The sequence below is a fragment of the Mercenaria mercenaria genome, chromosome 3 (genome assembly GCF_021730395.1).
Source record: "Mercenaria mercenaria strain notata chromosome 3, MADL_Memer_1, whole genome shotgun sequence".
NCBI classification, from domain to species: Eukaryota; Metazoa; Mollusca; class Bivalvia; order Venerida; family Veneridae; genus Mercenaria; species Mercenaria mercenaria.
In genome coordinates this window covers 7,104,117-7,128,816 of record NC_069363.1, presented here as the reverse complement: position 1 = coordinate 7,128,816, position 24,700 = coordinate 7,104,117, and the positions used below count along the sequence as shown (strand labels likewise).

Here is a 24,700-nt window from a genome sequence, read left to right as displayed (position 1 = left end):
AAGCCATACCACGAATGCGTTTACATAATACATGATAAATGCTTTGATATAACATTTGTCAGTTTAGAGGGATGCACGTATTGTTTAATCGCCAGAATGCTTTCTTTTCCCGCACATCATACCTGCATATTTAATGTGATTTTATAATGACTCGAGTTGAAAGTTTTTTTTTTATTTATATGCATAAATTAATGTGGCTTGCAAATAGTTCTAAACTATTTGTATACTTAACCACGCTTGTTCAGACCTTAAGGAGTATACCATTAAATCTGAGCATGCGCACGTCCAACCGGAAGCAGATGTTGAGAATTCACGAGAACATGAACAACAAACTAAATGTCTTTTAATACTAGTATATCTATTTATATGATGATTATATTAAGCTGCATCCGCTTTGATGCTTAATGGTCAAATTACGCTTAAATTATGAGAGAAAAAAATTCCACAGAACACCACAAAACGTTACTGCGTTAAATGACGTCACAAACATCATGACCTTACGTCTCAGTAACTGCGCAAAATCAATAGCTTAAAGATTTACTTACCTATTTCAAGCAATGGGTGATACACTAAGGATTTGGGGGCGTTTTGTTACAAGATCATGTTAAAAGTAAACGAAATTCTTTGTAATTACTTTACATCAATTAAACTAGGATACGAATTCTACAGTATAGAGTACGTTTTGCGTGTAATCCTGAAATAACTTATAAAATAAGAATTGCTGTAACAACTATGTATATGTTGCGATTGCCTGTCAGACGGAATTCTATTACAACAAAGTAATGAAAACCAAGATTCCAAACGCTGTGCCAAAAGAAAATTGCCAACATATTTATTTATTTATCTATTTATATGAACGCATCCAGACAGTTCACATTTCTATCTGTTAATTCCTTCTTCGTCATTTGTTCCACTCCATAACTCAACATAACTAAGAAGACATTTTCACTGCTTTTTACGTTGATTTAATGTAAATGATTGAAGTATTCACGTCATGTCACATTGATTACAAGAATAAAGTTAAGCCTGCACAAGCAGACCAGACTGATAAGCAATGGTCTGTCAAACCGATAACTCATTAACAGATATATGGTTGGCAATGACGGGATTAAAATCTATGTTTAATGTAATTTGTCTCTTTTTTGTTCGGTAAGTTACCTGATTTTACAGATGATATGGACTGACAGGGTCTTAGACTGAGAGCGCAGAACTTATTGTCAATTAAAGTACCTGAATGTTATCAATGTGATGGTATTATATAACCAGCTGTTATTTCACTAACGCAAAAACTGAAAAATTGAATGTAAACAGAGAGTTGAAAAAAAACATTTTATATTTATATACTTTGTCTATTTTAATAAAAGAACCGATGCGGACATCTACCTAATTAGATTTATAACAGAATATTTCTAAAGAGTTCATTCCTCTTATGACGTTTGTTAAGATGATTCTAACTTAAAAGCGCGATAAAGTGTTTTCCAATGAAATATATCATATGTCCATGGAATATTTGTTCTTTTTAGTCACTAATAAATAGAGAATATTAGGTTACTGTCTTATAAATTTAAATTTATTAAGTGAGTCGGAGAAAATATAAAAGTCGAGGCTCTGCCGAGACTTTTATTTTTTCGTAGACGAACTTAATAAATTTATAAGACAGTAACCTAATGTTCTATTTATCCTACCTTCTGATCTAAAATCATTCTTTAATTAAAATTCAAAAATTACCACCAACTAGATCTGAGTCTGTCTTGCACAGAAATTAATACGCCCCACCATTATACAAACAGGTCTTTAAAATAAAAATATTATAAAATTAGAGCCGAAAAACAAAGGCTAACCTTGTTCTGCTTTGTGTCTGACTTCTCTGTTCTGCTGAACATTAAAGAATAATTTTAATTTGTTGCCAAGTGAAGTTTTGTCCGAAGTTCAGTTGAATGTCGGATTGCCCATCCTCACCAAGCAAACGATTGACGAGACTTATATACACGCCATATCGCCGCTTGACAAAACGAATAGGCAAACCGTTTCCTCGATGATTTTATTCAATAACACTCCATTACAGATGCAATATATTCCTAGATTGACGAGTAGAAAGCTAAAATTCTGAACAAACGCTATACATGAATCACTTTCCGTTTCTCCGAGCGTTTCCGTTATAAAAACTTTTTGTAGTAATTGCAAGTACGGTATGCATACACTATACATTTGTGATGGTCTCACATACCTAATAAAAGCGCGTTTATGAAAATAATTGCATAAATATGTCTTTTAGCAGTTATTCTCAAAAACAAGATGGCGTCGTTTTAAAAAAAAAATCCAAAAAGTAGTCCGCCAAGCTTTATTTAGTCACTGACCGGATAAAGCAAAATTTATCTGACCCCTTGATTTTTGCCTTTATTTTGCATGAAGGTAGGATAAATTTATGATGATGCATAATAAGCTGTTATCAAATAGTATGATACAACGATGTACTATTAATAAAAACAATGAAAAATTGAAAAGGACACGTCTTTGTCATTCTTCGACAATTTTAATCCGGCATATGCAAGTCAAAAAAACATACAGCACGAACGCATGACATCAACAGTCTGTTGCAAAATTGATTGTGCATTGTAAATTTTACCAAAAAGTCTCCAAATACATCATGTTCATTAACAGTGTGTTGGCTTTAACGTTTTGATCATGTTTATGTATAGTTTTGCCTGCCTAAGAATACAGGGATCGAAATAAATGTTGCTTATCTATGTTTTTGTCTGCTTATTCCTTTTCATTTTAAAACATATAAACAGACAAATGAACATAACATATGCGTACTATGTCTTTTTTAACAATTAACCATGAGCAATTTCATAACAGTTTTTCTTGATCTCATATAAACACATGTCATTTTAAGAATGTTAAAATGACAGTTTTCACACACATAGTCTTAATCTGTTTTATTGCTTCCAAAGCAAATGCACTTACTCCTTGAATTTGTATTATTTATTGCCCATTGTTACATTCTGAGAATGTTATTTAATGCATAATGTCCTGTCCAACTGCCTCAGTTAAAAAAGGATATAATTTTCAACGCGTGACAGTAGGTTATCTAAAAAAACATAATAGGAAACATCTGGTTGTTGTGAAACTTGTTATTTCTTAAGCAAACTCAATCAGTTGCATTCTGCTTTTTTTTGTAAAAAAAGGCATTTAGCAATTACATATATCATGCATCATATTCGTGTTTAAGATATATTTAATGGCTACATTTCTGATGCCATACCAAATATATGGTTATATTTAAGTTATTAAATGAATTTAATTTTATTCGATGTTATCCGCAGATTGTTGTTTTTTTTTTTCACCAATAGGATGTGTAAACACGTTTTACGCTGATACGAAAAATGCCGTTTGGACACGCTGAAATTGTGTACCATGTACAAAGGCACCAAGTTAACCAATGATCTGCAACTATTCGTTTCTATCCCTGTGTTCTTTTGGTTGCAAAACGATTACATAAACCAGGCTTAATTGTAAAACAAATAAATTCACCTGACAATCAAAATTCGGTACCAAACACGATATTAATTGATTTTAAAAGGAGAACTACAGTTCACACTTTCTTTTGCAAATAAATTATGTTATCAAAGTGAAAAATGTGCACACGTTAATTTATAACATATTATATAAAGTCAAGGTGAAAACATATGTTTTCAAGTGTTTTTAATAAGAATCGAACATTAACTCAAAAAGATCAAAGGAAGTTAAATGAGTGTGGCATTACCGTTTGTCCTAAAGGAATTTTGACAGCTTTACATAATCCTATTTTATCTAATAATACCAAGATATTTACTGAAACATGAAATTCTCGTTTTCGTCATTAAAATCTCACACTGTGTGATGAAAAGATATTTTTTTCAAGAATAATGTTCGCTGAAAATTAGTCTGCAACACTTCAAGATGACGAAAATATCGTTCATAGATGTTTTTTGTATATAATGAATGACAGTAATAGCATAGAAACCATTCACTCTCCAGAGCATTTGCTAAAGTCGCCTGGTCATAAACTGGTTATGATTTATAGACAATGCGAACGGATCTGACACTATAATTATTATTTATCTAGGCCAAAATATCAGGAAAAAAATCACGCATTACCGTAAAGATAAATATAAATAACATCGGTGTATATAACTTCAATTTATCTAAGTTTTTCGTTTTGACTAGAACTATTTATTACCCGATAACAGTTTTATTGCAACTTAAAGTTTGCATCTATGAAAATTATTTCACCTACGCATTGTATATTTAATAGGGTACAATATAGATTACACTGTTTACCTAAAACTGTAAAAGCTGTCATTTTGTGTAATATGACCTTATCTTTGAATATGCGAAAGCTTTAGATAATCATCGTAAACAATTTTTGTGAAACCACTCTTGTCAGTTTCTGAAAAGGGATAGAATTAATTAAATATTGCAAATACACTATTTACATAAAACTTCACACATTATTTCCATAAATCTTGGTATGAAATAGTTGTTAATTACAGCAAATGCCAGAATTTTAACACGTAGTGCTTCTTTGCCTTATTTGCGATTAGTCAATATACTAGTTTTTTTATTATCAGAACACATTTGATTTCCGACCAGTAAATTGCCATTGTTGTCATTTATTCTGCAAATTAACCTCCAGCTTCACAATCCCAGAGGTTCGTTTTCCAACAAATTTTGGAATTTATATTTAGGGTAATTAGGACATTTTCAGAAATCGAGCGTTGTTCGACAGAACCCGATATTTTTTAAGGTCGTTAAATTTTATGCAATATCTACTGCTTAATCCTTTCGTTTGGACTTTGTATTCAGCAAAAGTGTTGCTTAAAGTGTATGTTTGGACTATACAGTGCAGATTATGGCTGGAGGACGCGGAACTAGTAGTAATTCAAAGAAAGGGATGACACCTAAATCCAAACCACGTGGGTTCGATGGCGTTTGTGATTTTGTAGACGAGTTGTGTGCAAACCCTGAGGAGGAAGAGCCTATTATGAGACTACAGGATGTGCTTAAGTCAAGTATTGACAATGACGCTTTAAGTAATAGTGATCACATAGCTATAAATGTGGCCCAGCTCTTGATCCCAGTAACTGGGCTGGCCAATCGTAAAATGGAACATCGTATGTCTGTCCAGGACAGTGCTATTGAAAAGTTACAGGCGAGCACCAGAATAATTGCTTACAACACAGATTCTGTCAGTCAATACACTCGTAGGGAGAACTTGCGTATTTCTGGCATTCCAGAAACACCTGGAGAAGTATTAGTTGACGTTGTTATTGATCTTGCTAAGGAAATGGGTGTTACTTTAACTCCCTCTGCTATCAGCAAGTGCACCGACTAGGCAAACCAGGTGATCCAACAGGTAAACTTAATATTTCAACGTGTAACACTTTCGCTAAATTAAGAATAATAGATGATAAAAACATTCACTAAGGATGATACCAAGCGTGATTGTATTCAGTAATGGACTTGACCATATAAAAGGAAGTTGTACTGTCAGGACTGACCTAGTTGAAAGTACAGGGAGCCTCAAAAGTTTCTACAAAAGATGTGTGTTAATGAAGGAGAACTTCGTATTTTGGCAGTTCCAGAACAACACCTGATCAGGTTGGTGTGGCCCGTTGTTATTGCTTTGTTTACACAATTGATTGACTGGCATAATCCCTATGCTAATGCAGCAAGTGCCGGGATGGGAAACAGGTGTTTTTGTTTGTAATTACTTTCAACATGGTAAACTTAATAAATTTCAACGTGGTAAACTTTCTGTAAAAATTAAGGAATGATGTAGTTTCGATGATTAAAACATTTCATCTAAGAAGTGTCATGATACAAGCTCTAGTGAATCGTGTAATTTAGCATATATTGGTAAGCTTGAACCATATAACAGGAAGTGTGATACTGAAAAGTGTTGTGAACCATGTAATTTTGATGATAAAACATTTCTTTTAAGAAATGCGATGCTACAAGCTCTAGTGAACCGTGTCATTTAGATGTCCCAGCGTCAAGTAAACAGAAACTAAATAACAAGAAGTGCGATGTCACATTTACTTGTGATCAGTGTAATTTCGATGATAAAAACATTTCGTACAAGAAGCATGATGCTACAACTTTTAGTGAGCTGTGTAATTATGATGATAAAAACAGTTCTTTTAAAGTGTAGCTATTATACCAATAACAGTACTCCACAAAATGGTTCAAATAATCTTGGTGAAACTTGTTTAAAAAGAAATAATGATATGTCTACTCATGTTTGTTTCAATACAGGTGGCTCTTTATTTGAGTCTTGTCCTAATAACGATTGTTGTAATGATAGTATTTTATCAACCGCTTGTTATTGTATCAGAAAATCTAAAAGTTGCTGTAATGAAACTGTTATAGAAAATACATGTACTTGTAACAAGAAGGCTTCAAATTGTTGTAAAGAAGCTATTATAGAGGTTTTATGTTCTTGTACCAACAAAACTAAAAATTGTTGAGGGCACATCAGAGTGTGCATTCTGGTTCACAGTTAATAGTTCTTTGTTTCATGAGTTGTTATTAGTGGGAATTGTTTATACCCCACCTGAAATAGTTCATAGTTCTTACAGTTCTATACAATTTTTTGATGACATTGAAAATGATATTGTTAATCTAACGGCACAAAAAGATCACAAAGTCTGCCTACTTGGAGATTTTAATTCGCATACGTCTGTATGTGACGACTTTGTTTGTGTTGATAGTCAGATTTGTAATGCTTTTGAACTCAAAGCAAAACTTGAATAAGTCACTGTTATTTTGGTATTGAAACCCAAAGGTATTCTTTAGATAAATGTAAAGTTGATAACTAAGGTAAGCGGCTTCTTAGTCTCTGTAAAAGTCTTGATATTCACATTGGGAATGGCAGACTAGGCAAGGATAGGGCAATAGGTGCTTTAACTTGTAAAAACGCATCATTAGTAGATTACTGTATATTGTCCCCTGAATTGTTTTACCTATGTTTCAGACTTTGAAGTCTTGCCTTTTGATCCGTTACTAAGTGATGTACATAATGCACTGTTTATTGAATTTTTATGTAAACCGGCTAACAATGTAAAAAATAATGTGTCTGACAGCAGTGAACCTTTTATTAAGTCTAAATCATGGTTAAATGACAAAAAAGATAGTTTTGTCAATTCTTTAAATATGTCTAATATTGCTGATCCTGACCAACGTCTAAGCTCTACTGACGAAAATCTTGTAAACCAAGATCTAATTAATTCATTAATTACAGATTGTACCAAAATACTGTTAGAATCTGCATCAAGTTGTGGCATGGTATCGGAAAATACAGCTTTTAGGAAGTCTAGACATGAATACAATAAACCATGGTTTAACAAGGATTGTAGTATCAAGCGTAAAAGTTATCACTCATTTAAGAATAAGTACCGTAGGCTTCGATCTCAGAATAATAGAAATGATTTAATTAGAAGTACCAAGGAATATAAGAGGGAGTTGAATAAGCAATTCAATATGTAACGAAAAGGTTTTATCAATAAACTCAGAAATCTGCGTTCTAAAGACCCAAAGTCATATTGGTCATTGTTAAATTCAGCTACTTCTGGTAGTAAGCAGGTTGCTACAAAGGTGCCTCTAGAAGACTTTTACAACCATTTTAAAATGATGTTTTAAATGAGTTTTCAAAGAATTTAAGTAGTGCCATTATTCCAGTATTTCATAAACTGTTTAACATTGTATTTAATACTGGTGTTGTACCACCTGATGCTTGGACCGAAGGTATAATATGTCCAATATATAAAAATAAAGGTGATCCTACGGATCCAGATAATTACAGAGGTATTACCATATTAGGTTGTTTTGGTAAACTTTTTACAGCTGTTTTGAATAATCGTTTGAATCAGTATTTAGATTCCATGAATGTGCTTTCTGAGGGAAAGCCGGGTTTAGAAAGGATTATAGCACAATTGATCACATTTTTAATCTGAAATGCTTAGTGGATATTTATCTTCATTTTAAAACGCCTTTGTACTGTGCATTTATCGATTACCGTAAAGCATTCGACTCTGTCAATACAGCATCATTGCGGATGAAACTCTTACAACAAAACGTTGATGGTAAAATGTTTTAGATTATCCACAGCTTATACCAAAATGCCAAATCTTGTATCAAACAAAATGCTAAACTGTCTGATTTTTGCATAAATAATAATGTATTGGTGTTCGTCAGGTTTGAGTAAGTCGAGATGTGTTAATCATAAATTACCAGTAGAAAAAGGTCGTTTTCTTGGTATCATAAGAGATGATCGCATCTGTGAGTTATGTAGTATTAACAAATTTGGGGATGAGTATCACTAATTTTTTGAATGTCATTATTTTAGAAAAGAAAGAAAGAAATACATTCCTACGGATTTTATTAAAAACCATAACACTACTAAAATGAATGCACTGTTTAATACTGAAAATGTTAGTATATTATTCAAGTTTGCAAAATTCTGTAAAATTATACTATCTAAATTTCGATAGTGTCTTCCTTTACACATTTATCTGTAGTAAATTGTTAAGTGATAGATTTTCATTAAAAACCTTAACACTACTAAAGTGGAAACACTGTTTAACTCAGGAAATGTTAGTATATTATTCAGGTTAACAAAATTTTGTAAAACTTTGCTATCTAAATTTCAGTGTCTTCCTTTTAATTACACACTTGTCTGTAAATGTTAAGTGATTGATTCTTATTAAAAACATAACATTACTAAAGTGAAACTACTGTTTAATTCAAGAAATGTTAGTATTTTACTCAGGTTAGCAAAATTCTGTAAAGTTATACTATCTAAATTGCATTAGTGTCTTTCTTATTACACTTTTGTTTGTAAATGCTAAGTCACTTGATTTTTTTGTTGTCTTTGTTTTTGGTCTCTCTGAATATGGTACTGTATAGATGTCTCTATATTTTAAGGTTTTTGGATTGCGACTCTAGTGTTCTGTGATGATCCACAGGACTTTGGTGCAATTATCATCTAGTCATTCCATTTAATATTTCTTATTTCTCCCCTTTATGGGACTTGTGGATGGTGCAGACTGCTGGAGTTGTACTTCCAAATATTTTTATACTAATGTAAGTCCAGATACATATAGCCATAAATAATCGTAGTTATATGTATTGCTCAATCTTGGGTAATATAATTGTGTAACATGTATGCACACACCCCGGTTAGTGGTCATGTTCTTCTGAATAAACTTGAAACTTGAATGACTTCATGGCTGATCACGTTGATTACAATAAAGTAATTTAAGTTTCTGCTCACAGCCTAGCAATACTCTGTCTTACTGATCTGTTTTTTACATGTATCTTGATTGATTTTACGCTTCCTACTAGTTTACTGAAACTGAAAAAGCATCTGTATGGCTTGCATATAAAGATGGGAATTACACGCTAGTGTAGCATTGAAGGTTCCATGTGCACCGCCCTATGAATACATCTGCGGATGTCTCTAAATTGTTTTTTATACTTTTAGCATGTGTAAATGTTGAGTTCTGCTCAACCCGGGGCTAGAGGGCGTGGACGGTAGCATGCATTTTAACTACCGTCCACGAACAGGCTCAACCAAACCGAGCCTGCAACATTTTCATTTTTGTTGTGTTGAGCGACCTGTGGGGTTTCCACTTTTTCTATTTTATTATCACAGCAGCGTTGTTTGTGCCGTGTGGCGGCCGTAAAAAGTCTCCCCGTACATTCAGTCAGGGCTGTTATATTTCGATCTTCTCAGATCGTTCAGCACGACTTTTATGTCGTGTTACTGGTACTGTTTAGTTTCTCAGCATGAACATTTCGGCCTGGGTGGTTCCAATACTCCCGCTTTCATAGCTTTGGGTATTGTTTAATCACCCCTTGGATATGGTGCCTGCTTTTTAATTTTGTCTTTTGGCAGTTCCTGTGATATGCAGGCTCCATAACCTCAGTTCCCCTTTCTAAATTCCAGTTTGTTTAGTTCTGCTCATTGTTTTCTCGTTTAGGGCAAACCCATTATTTTAACTGGGTACCATACACGCTAGTGTAGCATTGAAGGTTCCATGTGCACCGCCCTATGAATACATCTGCGGATGTCTCTAAATTGTTTTTCATACTTTTAGCATGCGTAAATGTTGAGTTCTGCTCAACCCTGGGCTAGAGGGAGTGGACGGTAGCATGCATTTTAAATACCGTCCATGAACAGGCTCAATCAAACCGAGCCTGCAACATTTTCGTTTTTGTTGTGTTGAGCGACCTGTGGGGTTTCCACTTTTTCTATATTATTATCACAGCAGCGTTGTTTGTGCCGTGTGGCGGCCGTAAAAAGTCTCCCCGTACATTCAGTCAGGGCTGTTATATTTCGATCTTCTCAGATCGTTCAGCACGACTTTTATGCCGTGTTACTGGTACTGTTTAGTTTCTCAGCATGAACATTTCGGCCTGGGTGGTTCCAATACTCCCGCTTTCATAGCTTTGGGTATTGTTTAATCACCCCTTGAATATGGTGCCTGCTTTTTAATATTGTCTTTTGGCAGTTCCTGTGATATGCAGGCTCCATAACCTCAGATCCCCTTTCTAAATTCCAGTTTGTTTAGTTCTGCTCATTGTTTTCTCGTTTAGGGCAAACCCATTATTTTAACTGGGGACCATACGCCGCATTTCATGGAATTACACGCTAGTGTAGCATTGAAGGTTCCATGTGCACCGCCGTGTGAATACATCTGCGGATGTCTCTAAATTGTTTTTTGTACTTTTAGCATGTGTAAATGTTGAGTTCTGCTCAACCCAGGGCTAGAGGGCGTGGACGGTAGCATGCATTTTTAACAACCGTCCATGAACAGGCTCAATCAAACCGAGCCTGCAACATTTTCGTTTTTGTTGTGTTGAGCGACCTGTGGGGTTTCCACTTTTTCTATTTTACCAAGGTACCATCTCTTGCCCGTAAGAATACCTGGATGGATACCTGTTCTCTTCCCTTTAAAGTCGCCATATGACCTGTACATCAAACCAAACGATCACAGTATTTATGTTATAGTCATTCATGTCTACCTCATGCTGTTTGTACAGAAGTTTACGCCGCTCATAAATATGAACTCATATCACCTCTTTCACGAATAAATTACAAGCAGCAGGTCAACGCCAGTTTTAAAAAACAGTTTACTACTGCCTTTGCACTTTGCAACAAGTGAGGCCAAGAGGGTTATATAATTTTGTAAATATTTTTATATCCTACATGAAAATTCATATTTTAAGTGTCAAAGCTGTGCGTATCTACATTTTGTTCAAACATGTTTGTCATAAATGTAGTAATACGCACTACTGAAAATACAAGGTGGGAGGGTAAAGTTCACATCTGCCAGTTTTGACAGTTACTATTTGATTAAAGGTATAATATCAAACATAAGTCAGCAATAAAGAGTATACGTCCATCCTGACAGGTCAAATGTCGATTTGTAAATTTATATTTATTGGACAAAAACAGTGTGTTATCACAACTTACTGATCTTTAATTATTCAATGTTTACATGTAAGACAAAGTAAGCAAATGCAAACCGTATCACTAAATGCCCCCTCCCCTACCCACTCCAAAATAAAAACGAGTGCACTTATTTCTCTGTACCAAATATTTAAATCAGTATTACTAAAGCCTAAGCATTTACATTGAACAAAAGAATTTTGTGACAATTTCAAACCTGTTATTTAAAGAATAAACGTCATCCGCCTGTTTTCGTTTTGTTAAAACACTGTTCAAAACAATATTTTCAATAGAGCATCATTTTCAATATTAGTGTAAGATCTTTATTTATCTTTATATACACTTAAATCAACAACACTAATAATGGCAAATTATTATTGCACAATAAAAGCCTTTGACTTTTGACCTTTGATTGTAAGGTTTGCCATATTAGACCTGCACTGCTGACTTTGCCTGACATATATACATTCAAATGACAAATAATGACATGATGTAAGTATTACGCTCTGGGTCCAGTTATTCGAAAGTTTAACAGACTGTTAAACTAATTGCCTGTTAAATTTTGATTCAAAATACTAGTCTTAGTGGGAAACACTAGCATGATGTTTTAATTTTACTGTAAAGACGTTTTAGTGTTCATTATCCTTAAGTCATACATTTGTTTTTCTAAGTTTTCTAAAATATTGAAATATTATTTTAAAAGTTAACCGACTGTTAGCTTAATCAACTGTTAAAGTTTCGAACAACTGGGCCCTGGTTATCAACTTGTTTTCGCTTATTTTCGTTTAGTTTCTAGAAATTTATTTTATCTCGATTACGATGAAAGATTCAAGCTAATTGTAACCATTCTCAAGTCCGCTTCCTGAAAAACCCAGTACTGGTGTCATATCAGAAGGTGTGGTCGTGACCCCAGTGAGGCTCGAACCCACGACCCCCGGGCTGAGCGGCTTAATAAATTCAACGTTCTTAATTTCTAGTTATTATCCATCTTTACACATAATTGATACATAACAAGGACATTTGTTTGGCAACATAAAACTAGTTTAAACACCCTAATGGTGTATTTTCAAATGATTATTATTGCTTTAGTCTATGGTAATGGGTACATGTTTTCAGCTGCTCTGAAAATATATACAAAAACTGATACCCTAAGTCAATGTGGAGTGCTGTATGAATGTATGCGTTCTTTGAAAATGGCTTTTCATTTTCAATTTTGTCCTTTTCATCCAGGTGGATGGGTATAACTAAAGAACTATAGACAAATCAACTTGAAAACAAGAAAATGATTAAAGCATATGTGGTCAATCCCACAAGCAGATAAGAAATGCTCTGACTAATATTTCTATTCCCCATACATTTGTCAGTAGTTTGTCTCGTCTTAAAATAGTGAGATTGTATCATTTTACAGGCATTTTAACTTAACAATATTTATATTACTTGATACACCAATATAAAGAACCTAGAATCTGGTAAAAGGAATATGTTATGATATATTGACTGTTTTGAATGTATTAATTACAATTGTTTAAGATAATCTGCTTAAGATGTATGCGATGAATTAGTATACTTGATACACGTAAAAGTACACGGTTTTGAACTTCATAATACAATAATGAGCCGTGCCATGAGAAAACCAACATAGTGGCTTTGCGACCAGCATGGATCTAGACCAGCCTGCGCATCCGCACATACATACATGCTATTCGCTTTCAAAGCCTATTGGAATTAGTGAAACTGTTAGCGAACAGCATGGATCCCGACCAGACTGTGCGGATGCGCAGGCTGGTCTGGATCCATGCTGGTCGCAAAGCCACTATGTTGGTTTTCTCATGGCACGGCTCAATTTACTTTTACTTTATACAAGTGTCCGTAACATATAACATTATACCACTTGGGACTGTTGTTAAGTTTTAGCTATTATTTACATTGAAATGCTATCAAACCCAATATACATATTTTATTTATCGTTTTTTTTTTCATTAAAATACATCAGACTTTTCAGCATCTTGTCCCTATTTCATGTGTAATCCACAAAATAATGACACCATAGATCTAAGGTTTAGAACAAAGAACAGACAGATTGTTCCGAAGAATCCTTAAACATATAATATATAGACTGTTTACTTACCCTCGAGTCGTGTATGTTGTTGTAGAAAAGACCAGCGTGCTTCCCGGCAATAAAAGCCGCCAAATTGGCGGTATAGCTTGCTATGATGAAGATACAGGAGAAAGCCCAGAAATTTTGAAGCACTTTACTAGGCCAAGCCTTTGGCGACTTTGTTTTTACTGTATGTCCAAAAAGCACCGAATAAACCATTGTCATTCCAGAGGCAAGAGTATAATTTTGTTTTCGTTTCTTTCCCCATGGATTTAATCCAAACGGACTGTTCCATTCGAACAAACCCATTGCAATAGCAGCTACCGTAGCACTTATCAATATGGCGAACCAAACAGGTGTGTCAAAAGGCTCGAGAAAGGCTTGCATATTTGATGCTCTTTGTTTCTCCGAATACAGCACGGAAAACCCTGAGAAAAAATAAGTACTTGTGAAGTCTATGACCTTCACCCTTGATCTGGTTATACTAAAGGCAGCAACAGCCATGTGAGCTGTGCCTGCCATGAGTTCACGGACCATACCGTTCCATGTACCGTTGATTTCTTTGCCATAAGTGTAGTCAGACACTACGTACAAAGTATAGTCAAAATCTAAATCACTGGCGAGACGATTGAGCAAATCTAATGATAAACCACGACAACAGTTTATCGTGTATGGATGGCTCTCATTGTGTATACCATTTTCATAGTCTTGTAATGCCTGAATGATTTCATTTTTACCCGTATTGTTGATATATATACACGTTGTGTCCTTTGCACACTCTCCAATATCCGGATGGGGTGCTTCATCCATGACAAAGGGTTTAACTGGATTTGTCACGATTCGGTATCGTTTTCTACCATACGCAATGTTACTACTGAGAGATTCACCTGGCCATATTATTCCAAATGGGGTCACATCCTCTCCATGAATATGACCAATTTTCCTCCAAAATATCTGACCTTCTTCAAACACAAGGTTTTGAACCACAAAGCTGTTTGCTTTAAGATTTCCCTGATTGTCAAAAACTATATCCCCAGAGACACCTGACAATTTTGTTCCTACTAATTTTCTGTAATAAAATGAATCAATTGATGACAATAAATACACCTTTAGTATGTTTACCATACATTAGACTCTAAAAATAAATATAAACGAAAATTTTGAAATCAGATCAGATGCAACTGGTATGCAGTATTTAAAAAAAACATGTTGGTTTTGTAGACTGTGTCAAAAAATATCACAGAATTTTTAATTTTTCCATATTTATGCCAAAAATAAATCATATTACTCTATTACCTGTTTGAAAATGATTAATCTGCTTTTAAAGACAAGTTTACACAAAATTTTTATTTTCAAAATAATTATGTCTTTACTTTGGGCAATGCATTTACCCCAAGCCTGATTTTCAACTATATTTTTTTTCTATTCAAGAATTAATTAACAAACTCTTCTTACCTATATGTTTCTTTACCGATAGATTTATATAATTTGGTTGAGTCATTCCAGCAGCTTCTAATAATAGCTTTTTTGTTTGAAAATTTTATCACAGACTTTATCATAAAATTGGTTCCATCTAATATCACATCTTCTAAATTAACCGCATAATTAGGTATTATAGATAGGGAACCAGCAGGCAAACCGTGAAGATTATCGTGATCGTGCGTGAAACTAGTTTCCGTGACGAACCACGCATGATTTAATGACGTAAGATTTGCCTCCCTTGTTGCTTTAAATATCCGCTGTGCAAGTGATAATTCCGAATGAATAACAATAAGTTTTGGCTCATTGCCTAATAAAGAAATAACTAGATCATATAACTCCAAATTAGTAATCCTCTCGGGTAGAATTCTTTCTTGTAACGACCATTTGGGAGCCGATACTTTACTCATTATTTCTTCATAAAAGCCGTCGGCAACAAACAAATCCTGAACTAAAATAAGAATATTGAACCAGAAGTTGGCCTGAAAGAACTGTAGGAAGGCGTTGGCTTGGTCCTTTCTGGACGGTTTTAACATCAGTAGAAGAGGGTTATGTGCCTGCAAATATACAAACATCAATTTATATTGATCAAAATAGCACCATAAACTGAATAAACCATAAACAAAACGTTATAATATGGTAAAAGGCATATACGGTTGTACTTTTGAGCTATTTGATAAAGCAACGGTGTAACCCTTAGCCTGCTCGCGGCAAGTGATTCTGCCTTTGCGACTAGTGCAGACCAAGATCAGCCTGCACAACCGTGCAGTCTGATCATGGTCTGCACTGTTCGCCATTCAATCAGTATCATTTTGGTAAGCACCACTTTTAACAGCTAATGGTACTGTCCAAATTGAAAGATGGACAAGTTCAATATAGAAACTTAGCAGGGTAAGGGTAAAACATTCAAACTTCATTGTTAGAATTGCTGACCTTTGAGAATGATGATTGTTCTACCTGCCCGCGGTAATTAAATAAGAACAGCTTTCAGTATGAACTACTTTCATTTTATGTAATTTTAATCAATATTAATATAATATTAATCAATACCGCTGCAACCAACCAGTCACCAAAGGGTAACGCCAACGATTTGTAATTAGCTCAATAAAATTGGAAGAAAAAAAAATATCTATAACTTGTGTTGAGATTGTGCTGAATTAAATTGAGCATCGATTGGGCATCGATTGGGCTGGGGGAAGTTTGCAGAAGACGTAGTTAGAATAGTTATATTGGCGACACAGTCAAGTTTACATTCAATGGCATCTTAATTAATATGATAACAGAGAAAGTACACACCTTTTATGACATTCGCAAGCAATTTATCTGGGGAAATAGATTTATTAAACACAAAGGGAAGTACCTGTTTTTCAAAGCGTGGATCGACTCTGATTTGATTTTTGTAAATGACATTATTTAAAACAATGGCGAAATAGATCCCAATTTTATTACCAAAAATTAGCCAGAAAGCAAAACTGGATCGCAGAAATTAATATCATTAAACATTCTTTGCCTAATGCATGGAAACATAATATGAAATCCGAAACGTCTTGTGCATACTAAAGTTACGATATTCGTATCAAAGGCAAACTTCTGGAAGAAACCATGAACAAGGATATATATAATATCTTTGTTTCTTCAAAATTTACAAAACCATATATACATAAATACTGGGAAGATATTCTGTCCTGTGAAATTAACTGGATTTCATTCTACTATATTTTGAATAAATGTAATGTTGACAACAAAATAAAACAAGAGGACCATGATGGTCCTGAATCGCTCACCTCTTCCCACATGATCCAGTTTTGAGTATGACGTCGTTTTTTCTATTATTTGACATAGTGACCTAGTTTTTGAGCTCATGTGACCCAGTTTTGAACTTGATCTAGATATTATCAAGATAAAAATTCTGACCAATTTTCATAAAGATCCATTGAAAAATATGGTCTCTAGAGAGGTCACAAGGTTTTTCTATTATTTGACCTATTGACCTAGTTTTTAAGGCACGTGACCCAGTTTCAAACTTGACCTAGATATCATCAAGGTGAACATTCTGACCAATTTTCATGAAGATCCATTCAAGGGTATGGCCTCTAGATATCATCAAGGTGAACATTCTGACCAGTTTACATGAAAATTTCATGAAATATATTGCCTCTAGAGAGGTCACAAGGTTTTTCTATTTTTAGACCTACTGACCTAGTTTTTGACCGCACGTGACCCAGTTTCGAACTTGACCTAGATATCATCAAGATGAACATTCAGACCAACTTTCATACAGATCCCATGAAAAAATATGGCCTTTAGAGAGGTCACAAGGTTTTCCTATTTTAAGACCTACTGACCTAGTTTTTGACCGCACGTGATCCAGTTTCAAACTTGACCTAGATATCATCAAGATGAACATTCAGACCAACTTTCATACAGATCCCTTGAAAAATATGGCCTTTAGAGAGGTCACAAGGTTTTTCTATTATTTGACCTTCTGACCTAGTTTTTGACGGCACGTATCCCAGTTTCAAACTTGACCTAGATATCATCAAGATAAACGTTCTGACCAATTTTCATGAAGATCTTATGAAATATATGGCCTCTAGAGAGGTCATAAGGTTTTTCTATTTTTAGACCTACTGACCTAGTTTTTGAAGGCATGTAACCCAGTTTCAAACTGGATCTAGATATCATCAAGGTGAACATTCTGACCAATTTTCATGAAGATCCATTGAAAATTATGGCCTCTAGAGAGGTCACAAGGTTTTTCTATTTTTAGACCTACTGACCTAGTTTTTGATGACATGTGACCCAGTTTCAAACTTGACCTAAAATTTACCAGGATGAACATTCTGACCCATTTTCATAAAGATCCTATGAAAAATGTGACCTCTAGAGATGTCACAAAGAAAAGTTTACGCACGCACGTACGGACGGACGCACGGACGACGGACGCTGCGCGATCACAAAAAGCTCACCTTGTCAATTTGTGACAGGTGAGCTAATAATTCAAATATAAAGCCGTACACAGAATACTCGCAACTAATTCAAACTTGTTTAAATGGAACATTGAAAGTTCGAAGACTATGACCATTTTTCCTCAATTGCAAATACTTAGATTCATTCTGGTCTAAAATTGACAAAACTTTTAGAAAGTGTGGAATTAATAAATCTTTTAAAAATTTAAAAAGCATAATAGTTCGTTATAAAATAGAACTTAAGGAGTGTAATGATATTAACTTACTATTAAACACAATTTCATACTGTATATATAAATCATATTTTTCGAGTGAAAGAAGAATAAAACATCTGAACATTTGGAACATCTTGTATACCGATATTTTAATACTTACCCGAAAACAAAAATGTATGTACACAAGTTCTTAAAGACTTTCTAAAATACATGTACTGTTAGACACTGCTGACATGAAAAGAAATAACTTAAGTAGAAAAATATGATTATACCTTTTTGTTAGAAAAGTATGAGCTGTAATTTGTAATGCTTTTTGTGTTTTGATGTATATTGTTAAAAAATGCATGTCTACATGTAATAATTGTCAATAAACGGGCTGTCGTCTAAGCAGTTCCAAAAATGATATGTCTGGTTTTATCTAATCTTATTAGATATTAGCAGAACAAGACACATGCTTCAATATTTTGTATTTCCCAAATCTTTTCACTTTCACATTTTCTCAAACTTTGTCAAACTGTTAACATTTATATGGTGTATGTTCCTCTAGACAATGATGCACCCGCGTAGCATTTAGCACCGATATCTAGAAAAGTCTTTTGATACTCAAGCGTTAAAATGTTTAATAGGCCATGGTATGAATCCCGCATTTGGAAAGGCATTCATATTTCTTGTATTATATAATATACGAACTATACAGGAACTATTCTTGCCACGATTTCAACACTTACATGCCTAAAAATATACAGCATCTTTTATCATCTGCTCTCTTTTGACTTTCCTTCATGATTTAAACCAACGCTATTTCAAAAAATGGATTATTTTTATGTGTAATTTGTAGCTATATCCAGGCCTTAAAATTTACTTGAAATTCCTTACTTTTAATTTTATTTTCTTGAAAAGACAAATTTTTAAATACAAATGCTAACATCTAAATTTAAACAAAGCACTTCAATACTTTTTAAAAGTTTAGTATCAGTTTTCTTCGAGAATCAGTAAGAAGTTGATGAGCAATAACAAAACACTACTGAATGTCATTCACATTTTTAGCAGTGCCCTTCAGCTTATATCTAGTTTTTCAAGCAGTGAATGTTTCTTCATTTCGCATGTTAAACACGATGCGGGATATACTAGGGTTATGTAAATTTATGTTTCACACCAGCGAAGCCAATGTACAATCGGTCGTTATGGAAAATAGAAAAAGTAGGACCTAAAACTGCGCCTAAATAGTAAATAAATTCAGATAAAAAGGCCGTGACAATTCTAATGCGATTCCATACCATATAACGTTCATAAAATCAAGCATAAGAAATCTGCGACGATTTTTACTAGACAAAGGCCCATATTTAAAGCAATAAAGTATATGGATTATCTATAGATGCAGTACGTGTTCAAATTTATTTCCCTGTGGAGTTAAAGTGAAATCAAAAGGATAATGTTTTACGCTTGATAAAGTTATCGTGCCGGAGTCTATGTTCAGTTATTTTTAATACGCAACGAAGTGTAAATCCTCTATAGAAGAATAAGAATCATACACATTTTAGTATGGCCCATTTGATGTCATATTTATTGACATATGTCTTGCTGACATTTTATCAATGTACACTGGTTAGCACGTATACCATTGATTAGAATACTGTTATATAATTATATCTGATAAGTGAATTTTCCTTATATTCATAAACTAAACGCTCTGAAAAGTCGTTCACTTTTAAACTGCGGAATGTTGCTGCACTTTGTCAGTGTGGAGTCAGATCGTGTATTCCCCGAAATGAGGATGCGGTATCATTGTAGCGTGTGAGTCAAATCCGCGGCTATCGGACCTTAAAAGAGAGCACGTTTGAAATGTCACATGAACATAACTTTTGCCATTACAATATATGTCGGTTCTTTTACAGGAACATTATGAAATCATATATTTATTTTGTATTTCATAGTTAGCAAATCTAACATGTTTTAAGTACGATTAACACATACGAAAAACATGCAAATGAATTGAGCGAATTTGTTTGTACTACTTTACGTTGAGTAACATTCGCGAGACTTTTTTATTTTATTAATATTCCGAACAGCAAGACTCAAGAATTCAAAACAAGCATGAACATTATATGAAAATTATATCCAGAACTATCTCCGAAAATAGAACAAGTCCTTGATTCTCAACAATGCGACTATAGTCACTGGCAATTAAAATCGTGGAAAAAACCGCGAAAAGAAACATATCTCCCGGTCAATCGATTCAATTCAGTATCACGAACAAGGAATTATTAGCGTATAATTTTGCAATAAACTCTGACAGAACTTTATTAGAACAAGTGTGCTTTTCCCAGTATGTTTGTTGTAGTAATATGTTTAACTTGTTGTTGTGATATATTTAACTAATAGTACAGAAGTATATTGTTTTAGTTGATCGAAGCACGCAAGACTATATGAAATACATGGCTATAAAAGATAATAATACCAAATATCTTGTTGAGGTAATAATCTATCATTTTATACGTTCTTCCGATACAAGGGCAATTGTTGCACTTACAGAAATGTTTTTTATCTTCTCAATGAATTTTATGTTACGACTGCGTTTGCATTATATAAAGTAGTGCATTACTTAGTTTATACATAATTTATTTTAGGTCGATTGTGAAGGAAGTTCTACAACTTACATTAATCACTCTCGACACCTCATTCCTGATGGAATCCATCGCCACGAGGGTATGAGAGAAGAGGCCAGTTTTCCCTTTTAATGCTGAGCGCCAAGCAAGGGAGCTACTGGTACCATTTTTCACGTCTTTGGTATGACGCGGCCGGGGATCGAACCCACGACCTCCCGCACTCGAAGCGGACATTACTTAAGACCATGTTGTATTCCGTGCAAGCTATCTTTTGCATTCGAAGGTTATTTTCTCTCAGATAATATTCTACATTACTATTAATAAACATGCCACAAGGTCAACACGTGTGCTTGCGGAATATTGTCCTAAGGAGGTAAAACAAAACAATTTCTTGTACAAACGACAATCCAAACCACAAACACAAAGACTGGTTGGTCATAACCAGAATATCTCATGTTTTTATTAATATTATTAGATAGAAGATATTCTTATACAGTAATAGATCGGCTTCAACACCAAACTCAACACTGGCAGAGATGTGGACAAAACATTTCATTACCTAATGGTCATTTAATCCTGAGGTCACAAATTCTAATCAGGACTCCAATACAGCTTTTTAGCAGGAAACATACTCATGATTGACTCAGATAAGCTACATAAATTATTTGTAGCCATTGAAAACTTTGAACAGCCCTACCTTTTCGGTTGCTCAAAGAAAACAAGCAAGATACATTTGGCAAATAATTAAGTATTTGTAAAATGGAGGAAGACCCAGATGGTACCTATTTGTTTTACGATTCTGTTTAAACCGAAAATTAGACATATGAATTAACAAATAAGCCAAATGATGACGTTTACAACATTAACAAAAGGTTCTGCTCTAAATTCATTTAAGAAAGTACGGTATGTTTAATACATAAGCATTTCCAAAACACATAAATAATAACTATATTGCACCAAAAATACACAGGAAAGAATAAACTAGATCTTGGAAATGGCATGGGGTGTCAAAGGAGAACATTTAAGAGGTGTTAGTTTACATCTATAATCAACCTCATTCTGAAGCTGCATTACATTTGTAATTGATTTTTATGTTCTACTTTATTGTTCAAAATCAGAACGTTAGTACTCGGAGGACCCCGCCGAATCAAAACATTTTTATCTTATAGCTTATCATACTTAACAGTGCGTAAACAAACTAATGGTTGTTCCCCCAAGTGATTTACGCATTGTGTGTCATGACTACTTCCAAACGATGATTAATACACCATTCACTTGGGAAAAGATTAGATGCCTTGAATTATGCACTTTCTGTCAATGCAATGTATCATTTTGACAATTTCTTTAAAAATTCCTTTCAGTTGGTGCAAAGTTATTAACAAGGAAAACTTAAGTTCAAAAATGGGGATATTTGTAAAACGCCAAAAATTACTTTTGTGCATGGCACACCTATCTATATTTCAGGGTTCATTGAAACGTCTTCAGTGGTTATTTGTGTTATGTTCCTGAAACCTTATTGTACAAAACGAAAATAATTTGACAATATCTAAACTGGGTAACGGTATTGTGCTTTGCACCCCTTCTAGTTTCTACCTATCTATATTTCAAGTTTCAATGAAATGTCTTCATTTCTTTTGGATTTATGCTCAAGAAAAAGAAACAGGCATTGCAGAAAGGGAGAAAAATTCACAACTATTCAACATGGAGTTATGGTTCTTGTGCGCTGCAATCTCTCAATGGTAGCTGTCTGAAAGTTAGGTTTAATTAAAATATTTTCGTAGATTATATTCCGGACAATGCAAAAAATGAGTACAAAATTGGAATTGTCTAAACAAAGAATATACATGATATTGGACAGTAAGAAAAAGCACTATTATCAATGTTATACTTGAACCACCGAAGCAATAACAGGAGGTAATACGTAATAACGGATCCGATAATACTTTCTACTACAGTAATGAAATATTCAAACAAATGACAATCGAGCTTACCGACAAGCTTACCAAAATGTTAGATCATTGACGTTCAAAGTGCGCTATACCTAACTTTAAATTTAACAGAACTTTTGGGTCTACGCTCTACATTAATTTTCTCTTAATCTTTGTTTTTTTTTCTTCTTTCTGATACGCTCACGCTACAGCATTATTTTTATCTAAGTGTAACATGATTAAAACCTATTAGCAGATAAGTTGTTATTGAAGCCAAAATTGTCAGGCCATCTGTTACTTGTAATTAATCAGTCCGATGTCTTATTGGCCGTTAAATAATTAGACAGTACAACGTACAATGTTTGAACATTCAACATATGTCGTCCTCTTTAGCACATCTTATTTCCACACAAACAGTTCAAATTTCGCTTGCACGATCAATCGTGTATCCTGCATTAATTTATTTACAGCTAGTGGCATACTTATTATCCACTAACTGCGTAAGGAGGTAGGATACCTTGTTGCCAGGGTAAATTCGAGTAAGTTGAACTGATAAACGTTGTCGTAAATCCTCACGTTAGCTTCCGGTTGGACAAATGTTTAGGTATACTACCTCCTTAAAAAGAAAATGTTGTACAGGAACTAGACGATGATAAAAGACAGGAATATTTGTTTTATTTCTATTAAAAACAAATACTTTTATTATTTAGTTCATCCCAGCGACAATTCGCAAAAAGATACCCTAACCTTCACATGGTACATTTATGCATTAATGGGGCGAACTGCCCAAAAGCTATATACTGTATACTCAATTTTAATTTCAGAGAAACATTTTGCGAAATATAGACATTTTACGAAACATAGACATTTTGCAAAAACATGTTTTGAACGTTTTAGTCAGCAGAGCCAAATTACGTTAAATCATACAAATCTTACCACGTAAAACGAACAGATGCTTTCAGAACATACAATGTACGATATCTGCAGAACTATTTTGTATTACTTTCTGAGGGCCAAGACCCGAGATGGCAATGTAATTTAAATATACAAGAACACACTGGGCAAAAGTATCTTTTGCCAGACACATATAAGGAAATATATTCTAGAGCAAATCTAAATTGTTATTTATTGCAGTACTATAATTTTAAAAATAAACCTTAAGTGAAGAAGAGCATTAAATGGAACAGAACAACCTTTCAATGTAACTGTGTCAAAAGATGTGGCAATAAAATTGATGGAAATATAAGCCTATGTAAACATTATTTTCATGCTTTTATAGCGTGTTGTAGGTAGGAAAATGTGAATATTGTATTGTAATACTGTAAAGCATTTTAATAGATTTACAAATGCATTTTTGATTTCGCAATTTGTAGTTGGTAGTTTCTACGAGAAAAGTGACGTATTTCACACGATGTCTCTAAATCTGTACAAAATCATTCAGCTTTCAAGTTTATGAGCGTCAGTCATGACATTTTACGTGATGCGTAAAACATTAATGGAGAAAGTCGATAAAAAAACGCGGTCACAATCTCTCAAGAGCATTGAGTTATGTCCTTCCGTGATACTTTAGTATTTTTCTTAAGGTTTATCCGAGTTTTTATTAAATACTACAGTAGCACTTTTATCGTAAAATGGTATCATTTGAGCACATATTTACATAATAAGACATATTAATGTCGCAATAATATGTAGCAGAAGCGAATTTTGACTAATCTGAAGTTATAACTTTCGCGGAATACTTTCAAATGAGAGCAGCCCGAGTTCATAATTAAGTGTGGCTTTTCATAACGAATTGAATTAATTAAAACATGCTTAACATTCTAATGTGTAGTAGTATAGTACATGTGAATTCACCGTTACTTCATGTTTCGATACAGTGTTTATTTCAGCTCAGAGATCCGTAACAGC

General features: G+C 34.0%; 1 protein-coding gene across 2 annotated transcripts in view; it reads right to left on the bottom strand.

Annotated features, from left to right (window-relative positions):
* The window catches only part of LOC123525470 (glutamate receptor ionotropic, NMDA 3A-like), a 293,441-nt gene that overhangs the window by 118,765 nt on the left and 149,976 nt on the right, over positions 1–24,700 (bottom strand). For both annotated transcript variants that reach the window (XM_045304534.2, XM_045304533.2), the window contains 2 exons: positions 15,051–15,631; positions 13,626–14,664 (listed from right to left, as the gene is read on the bottom strand). In XM_045304534.2, the coding sequence (XP_045160469.1) occupies positions 13,626–14,664; positions 15,051–15,631 (1,620 nt within the window). The remainder of the gene's footprint in view (positions 1–13,625; positions 14,665–15,050; positions 15,632–24,700) is intronic.